General features: G+C 42.0%; 1 protein-coding gene across 3 annotated transcripts in view; it reads right to left on the reverse strand.

Annotated features, from left to right (window-relative positions):
* The window catches only part of MED1 (mediator complex subunit 1), a gene marked incomplete at its 3' end in the record, with an annotated part of 28,969 nt that extends 20,632 nt beyond the window's left edge, over positions 1-8,337 (reverse strand). For all 3 annotated transcript variants that reach the window (XM_081108798.1, XM_081108797.1, XM_081108799.1), the window contains exons 1-3: positions 8,123-8,337; positions 5,596-5,702; positions 167-245 (exon numbers count right to left, since the gene is read on the reverse strand). In XM_081108798.1, the coding sequence (XP_080964924.1) occupies positions 167-245; positions 5,596-5,702; positions 8,123-8,147 (211 nt within the window). In that variant the 5' untranslated portion in view covers positions 8,148-8,337. The remainder of the gene's footprint in view (positions 1-166; positions 246-5,595; positions 5,703-8,122) is intronic.
* Positions 8,338-9,779: the final 1,442 nt, after the last annotated feature.

Here is a 9,779-nt window from a genome sequence, read left to right on the forward strand (position 1 = left end):
CAAAACATCAGGTAAGAGCGCATCTCAATTCCATAATAAAAGCAAAACCAAAGCCTAGCATAGAAAGTTGACCTATTTCAATTTATATTTCTAGTGTAAGTGTAAAATAGTCTTTCTTAAACAGGTAGTTTTAAGAAATCAGCGTATTTCAAAGATGATTACAAACCTTTGAGAGCTTTTTGCAATGTCTCCAAACAGCTGACCAAATGTTGGTGCCCTCCAGAACTCATCACAACCCTCTTCTCCTGTATTAAGTGGGAAAACATTTGAGGTAAAAATTAACCGAGCTAACAGTGTTTTAGATAAGCATATATATTATCCAAGTAGTAATACTTCAGGGTACTCTAGAGACTGTATCTACTTGAGCCCTGGCTCAAATATATCCTATATATTTGAATATGTAGAATATATTCTATATTCTCTTTATACTCTAGATCAGTGGTCGCCAACCTTTCGGACCTCACGGACCACCAGTGGTCCGCAGACCACCGGTTGGTGACCACTGCTCTAGATAATCTATAGACTTTTTAAAAATATATTCTTAACCGTTGCTCTGTCCATCCAGCCAAAGGAAGAAAGTTCATATAGTACATGGATACACCCATATCCATATACAGAAGAAAGGAAAAGGTATTCCCAGATCTAAAATAAGATAACCATGCCCTGGCTGGTGGCTCAGTTGGTTGGAGTGTTGTCTCATGCACCAAAAGATTGCAGGTTCAATTCCTGGTCAGGGCACATATCTAGGTTGCGGGTTCAGTCCTTGGTTGGGGCACATATGGGAGGCAACTGATCAATGTTTCTCTTTCTCTCTGAAAAATCAATAGAAAGCATATCCTCAAGTGAGGATAAAAAAAAAAAATAAAGTAAGATAACTTTCAAGGGGGAAATTAGGAAGAATCAAAATGTAATAAATGAGATCAGCCTCCTGTACAAGTAACTACATCCTAAAATTTACTCAGTTAGCCCTGGCTGGTTTGGCTCACTGGATAGAGTGTCGGCCTGGGGACTGAAGGGTCCTAGGTTCGATTCCGGTCAAGGGCATGTACCTTGGTTGCAGGCACATCCCCAGTAGGGGGTGTGCAGGAGACAGCTGATCGATGCTTCTCTCTCATCGATGTTTCTAACTCTCTATCTCTTTCCCTTCCTCTCTGTAAAAAAACAATAAAATATATTTTAAAAAATATTTACTCAGTTAAATGGGGTGGCTCATAAGATTTGGCAATTCCCAAATTATTCTAAGAAATACAACCACACAGTAGTCAAAGTAACAGATTGCGTAGTCCAGAAAAGGGATTCCCAAAGAGCAAAACAAAACAAACAAACAAACGGGCACAGATTTTCTAACCCCATCCAAGGAAGAAGCTTTTCTCTGCACATTAGAATCCCCAGAAATGTGAACAGTTTTATGATATAAGGATAGTTTTTCAGGCTTTTCCATGCCCTAATTCTTCTCTTTAATCTAATTGCAATCTCACAAAACAAACATCTGATTAGTTAATAATCTGTCTTCCCTTGCACCTTGAATATGCAAGGAGGCGCTTTGGACAATGAATATAGTGTTTAGGTAACTGGAAAGATAGACCCTCTGTTGCAAATAAATAAATTGGCATTCTTATTTACATGTTAATCTACTGAGATTTTGTTAGTATGTCAGTTGTAAACAATTTAAAATCTTGATATACTAGTAAAATTATGTTTCTGAATCTGCAAAAGTGAAAAGTAGACAACAGAAGTTATGGTAACCAAACCAAGGCACTGGTACCCCTATAAAAGGGGTTCCTTAGAGGCCACCTGAAATTCCTCTATCTCATAATGTCTCTCTAATGCAGCGGTTCTCAACCTGTGGGTCGCGGCCCCTTTGGGGTTCGAACGACCCTTTCACAGGGGTCGCCTAAGACCATCGGAAAACACATATATAATTACATATTGTTTTTGTGATTAATCACTATGCTTTAATTATGTTCAATTTGTAACAATGAAAATACATACTGCATATCAGATATTTCCATGACGATTCATAACAGTAGCAAAATTACAGTGATGAAGTAGCAACAAAAATAATTTTATGGTTGGGGGTCACCACAACATGAGGAACTGTATTAAAGGGTCGTGGCATTAGGAAGGTTGAGAACCACTGCTCTAATGACAATATCATTTACATAGCACACATTTCAAACTAGAATATGGCTGCCTTGTACTCCCAGTAAAAATAAAAAATGACAATCTCTGAGTCCTAAGACTGTAAAAATTGCCATTCTTTTATTTAAAACATTTTAAAAAATATTTTTATTGATTTTTAGAGAGAGAAGAAGGGAAGAAAAGAGAAACAATATGAGAGAGTAACATCAATTGGCTGTCTCCTGCACGCCCTATACCAGGTATCAGTCCACAACCCGGGCATGTGTCCTGACCAGGAAATCGAACAGGCAATCTTTTGGTGCACGAGATGAGGCCCAACCAACTAAGTCACACTGACCAGGGCAATTTAAATACCTTTTATGTACACAACCTTGAGCCAGAAGATGCACATATATTTGTAGAATTTAGTTAAAAAGTAATTTAGCAACCCGACACTTTAATATCCATTATCTGATCTGATCCTTACAACAGAATTATAGCAGGTCCTCAAGTAACTTCATCTCATTATAACATTGAGAAAACAAAAATCGGTTCCTGGCTGAGGCCACTGTGTGAAATTTGCACATTCTTCCCATGTCTGTGTGAGTTTTCTCTGGGTTTCCACCCATGTCCCAAAGGCACATTAGATAAACTGCCATGTCTAAATTGTTCCCATCTGACTGAGAGTGTGAGTGTGTATGTGTGTGTGTGCACTCTGCAATGGAAGGCCATGCTGTCCAGGGTGGGTTCCCACCTTGAGCCCTGAGCTGCCAGGATAGGCTCTGGCCACCCAAGACTCTGAATTTATTCCAGCAAATTAGAAATATTATCTCACTTATTTTCATTACTATTTCTTAAATGGATGTATAGCTCACATATATTTCGATGTTTAATATTTTTTTAAATGTATTTTTATTGATTTTAAAGAGGAAGGGAGAGGGAGAGGGAGAGGGAGAGATAGAAACATCAATGATGAGAGAGAATCATCTATTGGATGCCTCCTGCACGCCCCCTACGGGGGATCGACCCCACAACCCAGGTATGTGCCCTTGACCAGAATCGAACCTGGGACCCTTCAGTCCGATGCTCTATCCACTGAGCGAAACTAGCTAGGGCTCGACGTTTAACCCTTTGAGTGCCAACCAATATCCTAGGAACTATGCTAAAATTGCCAAGGCATTTTTGCTGATTTTCCTTAGGTGCCATCTGTCAATAAAGAGTGAACTACTAGCATCTAATAGTGACACTGCAGGAGGAGCGCGATAGCGAAAGACACTTTTGGCGAAGGACAGGAGGAGCACAATCGCGCTCCCTGGCACTCTAGGGGTTAATATTAAAAGTGTTCTGGGCCTGACCGGTTTGGCTCAGTGGATGGAGCATCGGCCTGCGGACTCGGGGGTCTCAGGTTCGGTTCTGGTCAAGGGCATGTGCCTTAGTTGCGGGCACGTCCCCACTGGGGGGCATGCAGGAGGCAGCTGATCAATCTCTCTCGACGATGTTTCTGGCTCTCTATCCCTCTTCCTTCTTCTCTGTAAAAAATCAATAAAATATTAAAAAAAAAAAAAGTGTTCTGGGTCTTTATTCAGAAGTTCAGTGATATTTTGTGACCAGAACTATGTCATAGGAACTTAACTCTTTTTTTTTTTTTTTAAATATATTTTATTGATTTTTCACATAGAGGAAGGGAGAGAGACAGAGAGTCAGAAACATCGATGAGAGAGAAACATCGACCAGCCGCCTCCTGCACATCCCCCACCGGGGATGTGCCCGCCACCCAGGTACATGCCCTTGACCGGAATCGAACCTGGGACCTTTCAGTCCGCAGGCCGACGCTCTATCCGCTGAGCCAAACCGGTTTCGGCAGGAACTTAACTCTTATGTATGTCAACTAACCTATGATAATATTGGTTTCACTATACATCATTTTGCTTAAAGTTGCAGTTTCCAAGAACCAATAAATGTTAACTAAGGACTTAATATATGTGGAAAAGCAAACTGGTTTGTGTGCCTCTATTTTCCAAATGAGAAAACAAACTCAGATATCTATATATATAAAAGCCTAAGCGACCGTCCTATCGGTAGCTATGACACGCAATGACCACCAGGGGGCAGACACTCTGACCGGTAGCTATGACTCGCACTGATCACCAGGGGGCAGATGCTCAATGTGGGAGCTGCCGAGCTGCAGTGACTTGACAGCTGCGGTTCTCAGGTAACACACCCAAACCAGAGAGGGGTGAGCCTGATTCCAGGGTGCGTCACCCAAGAACCGCCCTCTCACAATTCAGGACCCCTTGGGGGTGTCAGAGAGCCGGTTTCAGCCCGATCCCCACAGGCCAAGCCAAGAGACCCCACCAGTGCACAAATCTGTGCACAGGGCCTCTAGTATTAAATAATTTGTCCAAGGTCATATAAGTAATAATCACTTGTGTCAAGCCTAAAACACAGGTCTTTGATAACAAATTCAGTAATTTTGCTAGTGCTACACTAATCATTTTAAACACTACTAAACTGAACTTATTCTGGACACAGAATAAGATTTGGAGGGGAGGAGAGGGTACTTTCATTGAAGTATACAGAAGAGTATAAGAATCCGAAGAGATCTATGAATTATCACATAGTAAATACATCCATATAACTATTGCCCAGGTAAACGCATAGAAGTAAAGTTTTCCTACATCACTTGATTACCACAGAACCATAAGGATGAACTTTTAACATCCAGCCCCCATCCTCCCCAACTCCCTGCCTTCCATTTAACTAAGAGCTCAACATACTACTGAATGGTGAATGACTCAGGAAGGAGGAGTACTACTGCAGAAAAAGAGGTTGACGAAGTGAAACTAATTAAGAACAAATTAAAAAAAAAAAAAAAAGAATGAATTGCAAACTCAATTCCTAGCATAGAAACAATGAAAGTACTATCACATTAGTATCAAGGAGTTTAACAGGAAGTGAAGAATAAATGTCTCTATCCCAGTCTATCATATGTGTCTCTTATTGGTGTGTTTCTTAGCACCTTTGCCTAAAGTACCTCAGTGTACCATAACTCATGATTAATACCATTTTATAAATACGTCTCCTTCTTAGGTGGACTCTTTTTAAAAACAAAACATATTTTTTTATTGATTTCAGAGAGGAAGGAAGGGAGAGAGAGAGAGATAGAAACATCAATGATAAGAGAGAATCATAGATTGGCTGCCTCCTGAACACCCCACACTGAGGATCGGGCCCACAATCCAGGCATGTACCCTGACTGGGAATCGTACTGTGATTTCCTGGTTCATAAGTCAGCGCTTAACCAGACCCACAAAGGCCAGGCTTAGGTAGATTCTTAAAACACCTGAGTACATGGTGGCTATCAACTTTATGATAAATAAAACAAAAGACACACTATATTAGCTAGTTTGAAAAATTTGACACAGGGAACATATCTTATTAAATAATTATCAAAGCACACACCACAATCCTCACCATGACTTGACGCACAAGCTTAATGGTTTCACTCCAAGGCCTATTTTGGTTAAATTTTGCATGGAGCCGTTCCAAGAGAGAACTCATCTTACTCAGCTTTTCCGACTCTACAATATAAATCAGAAGACATTGTTAGAAACTCTTCTTTCAAGACCTTATAGTTTTTCTTGCAAACAACCCTCCCATATGACATCCTGTTAAGAACTCAGTTAAAATATTTTTCAATATCATTTACTTCAAAACATACAAAGAATTTATTTTTAGTGACAAGAAGACACATAAATTATGGGCCTAACCTAATGAACACCACAGAACAGGACTGCTTTCTAGTCAAACTTTTAATGAGAACCAAAAAAGAACCATCTCTAACCATGTTTCAAGATCAGGACTACAATTTAGTGACAAAATTATTTCATGATATGTATAATATCCCTTGATGAGATATGTAGAGCACACATTTGAATATGGCCTTACTATGGTTAGTTGATTTTCAATGTGAAAAATATAAACTTTGTTCATCTTTTTACAGAATTTTAAGAGATCAATTTATAAGTATCATCAAGAAAACAGGCTTTATTTGTCATTCAGATTTCTCCTATTTGAATTCAAACTAAAACTATAGAGAAAGGGAAGATGTCAATAGCTAAAGAATTAGTTTCTAGCAGAGTTGTAAAAGAAAGGTAGAAAAGACTGGCTCCTGAAATCAGTGGGTGAGCAAATCTCCTTGCCCTTAAACTCGCCTTTCGAGAATTCTTGTACTGCTTAGTATGAGCAAGGGTCTATGCTAGAGACGACGGGCAATGCAAAAACAATATGCCTGAGATAACATCTGTGAAAGGGTGTGGATAAGTAAATGTGGAAATAACCATCACACAAAGCAAAATGAGATACGCTCTTAAGAACAGATACACAGCTGATCTCTTGTGGGGAGCAGGCCCCAGCCTTTCCCTTCCCTTTCTTATCCCTCCCCCACCCCCCAGGCCCGTTACTTATGCCTTTCCCTCTCCTAAGCTCCAAGGATCCTTCTTTTGCTTCTGTAACTTGTTTCCTGAGCCTAGCAGCCCAGCTGGCTCACTTCTACTACTACTTTTATAACTTTCTAAATAAAATTTCTCTTATTAAAAGAAAAAAACACACACAAAGATGCATTACTAATTGAAATTCAAAGGAGAAAAAGTTTATTAGTTGTGGAATGTTACAGAAAAGATGTCATTGAAAAATGAATAGGCCCTAGCTGGTTTTGCTCAATGGATAGAGCGTCGGCCTGCGGACTAAAGGGTCCTGGGTTCGATTCCAGTCAAGGGCACATACCTGGGTTGCAGGCTCGATTCCCAGTAAGGGGTGTGCAGGAGGCAGCTGATCAATGATTCTCTCTCATCATTGATGTTTCTATCTCTCCCTCTCCTTTCCTCTCTGAAATCAATAAAAAATATATATTTTTTTAAATGAGTAGAATGTTATCAATCAGAGTTGAGGCAGCGACATCTTCTAAATCAAGATTCAATCTCCTCCCTCTAATGCCCTCTTCTTCTGGAAAACTAGTTTGGGGGCTATTTCATCCAGTTTACGGTTCTGGAGACATTTCTAGGAATTCCCACTTTCAAGACTCATTCGTCCAAGCACTATTTTATGTGCTGGGGGATATGGCAGTGAGCAAACTAGACAAAATTCCTGCTTCATTCTACACTTGTCCTGCCCCTGCACCCAAGGAGTAAACCTTTCTTTGTCCTCTTCTTCAAAAAACAACCCCCCCTTCTTTCCCTTGAGAAGCCTGATAAATATCATTATACGAAAGCTCACATCAAACCTTTTTTTGAGCAACTATTTTATGTTCCAGGAACTCTACAATGAGAAAGGCAAGGTCCCTGATCTACAAAGCTCAATATCAAGTGGAGAAGACAAGTACAAAATAATACAGTGCGCTGTGTTAGTAATAGAAAACGATGTCCAAAATACGAAGGAAGCACTGAAAACTGGAGGAACTTGAGAGAATCAAAGTAAGGTTCCACCGAAAAGCTGTTTTTCAGTTCTCAATCAGTCCAGTCATGGAAAGGATGCAAATCAACGCAGATGCCAGAGGACAAGTTCTGAACACGGTGACGTTCTAGGGAACTGCAGGCCTTTCATATCAGAAGGACCTCCTGGCTTCACTCACGCCCCAGCACCCCCTGGTCCTCTGACACACAGCTCTCTTGCTATTCTCAGGCCATTATTCACACGTTTGAGAGTCACTCGCCTGGTCTTCCACAACCTGAGGATTACAGTGCCCTGAGGCCCAACTGATGGCCCCGAGCTAAGCAGGACACCTTCCCAGAAGTTGCGAGTCCCCATCCCCACAAAGTCGGAGCTCTCCACCATCAGGGAAGGCACGGTCAGAACCCGAGACTCACACACATCCCGCCTCACGGACTCTGCGCCCACGAGAGAGTGGCCCCCGCGAAGGCATCGGACCCCCAGCTCCTTTCCCAGATCCCCCCCCTCCCCCTCAGATGTGTCGCGCCCCCCTGCTTCCCCTTCCATCACTCACCCTCGGTTTCCCCCTGAGCCTTCATCCTGACAGTGGGGAAAGCCTGAGTCCTACACAACTGGACCAGCTCTTCCCCACCACTATCGGGGGGATCAAGTGGGCTGCGGCTCCCAGGACGCGGGGCACCTGCAGTCCCCACTCTTCCCGAGAAGGCTCAGTCTGAAGTCCCTGGCGGCAGGAAGAGACGGGTGCTCCCGGCCGCCGCCATCTTCCCCAACGGAACTTCCCAAAGATCGCGAGATTAACCGTGATCCTGCGAGAGAGCGGAAGAGGGAGGGACGCCGAACGATCCCGAAAAAGGATTAATGGTGTGCTTCTCGCGAGATTTTTCCAACTGAGCCTTCCCTTAGCTGCCGGTTGTTTAGACTTTCAGCAGCTAGGTACGGTGCTTGGCAGGTGGTAGGCAGCCCACCCAGCTCCTGACACACGTCATAGATACCAAGCATGTTGTTGGGATAAATTGATAGGGTTGCCAGATAAAATACGGAACACAGTTAAATTTGAACTTCAAGCCTAACCGGTTTTGCTCAGTGGATAGAGTGTCGGCCTGCGGACTGAAGGGTCCCAGGTTCGATTCCGGTCAGGGGATGTGCCTTGGTTGGGGGCACATCCCCAGTGCGGGGTGTGCAGGAGGCAGCTGATCACTGTTTCTCTCTCATCGATGTTTCTAGCTCTCTATCCCTCTCCCTTCCTCTCTGTAAAATTTCAATAAAATATATATTTTTTAAAAAATTTGAACTTAAAGAAGTAAAATTTTTTTGTATAAAAGTATGTTCCAAATAGTATAAGCCTAGCAACCTTAAAGTTGATGGAGTACGGAGAGCATTTATCCAAGTGAGAATTCTTTATATATATATATATTGATTTCAGAGAGGAAGGGAGAGAGAGAAAGAAACATCAATGATGACAAAGAATCATCGATTAGCTGCCTCCTGCACAACCCCCACCGGGGATAGAGCCCCCAACCTGGGCATGTGCCCTTTACCAGAATCAAACACGGGACCCCTTCAGTCCACATTCTGATGCTCTACCCACTGAGACACACCAGCTAGGGCCCAAGTGAGAATTCTTGTTTTGTTGGTTTTTTGTTGTTGTTTTGAAAGTGCATTTATTAAAGTTGGGGACAGTGAATCAAGGAAGGGTTTACGATAGAAGAAGCAACTGGAGAGAGCCTAGGTGGGGCTGCTTTGGCTCACTGGGAAGTCAAAGAAAAGCAGGCCTTGGAGACAGGTCAGGGCGGTTAGCCCAGAAAGAGCTGCCACTGCCCATTGCTCCTTTGGCTGCAAGTCTCCTGGGGACCCTGAGATGGGGAGAAAAGGGATGGGTGTGCTTCTGGGAGGGAGAGTGCTGAGAGTTCATATTTTAAATGCTAATTCCTTTTCTGTTGTCAGTATTCTTCATTCAACAAGCATCTATGGAGTCCTAGTACTTGTGTATGTTAATATAATATAAACATGAAAACACAGCCTCAGCCTTTGATGGGCTTATCTGATTTAGAGTTCTGAAAATACAATTGGTCACAATAATCATAGGTACTCAAAATTTTTTGTTAATTTATTATGCCAAAAGTATTAATGTTAGATACACAGCTTCTTCATGGAACCTCTCTGTACATATAAACAATAATGTCTATACTAAATATAGGTAGAAAATGTTA

Source organism: Myotis nattereri (assembly GCF_964212035.1).
Source record: "Myotis nattereri genome assembly, chromosome: 16".
Taxonomy (NCBI): Eukaryota; Metazoa; Chordata; class Mammalia; order Chiroptera; family Vespertilionidae; genus Myotis; species Myotis nattereri.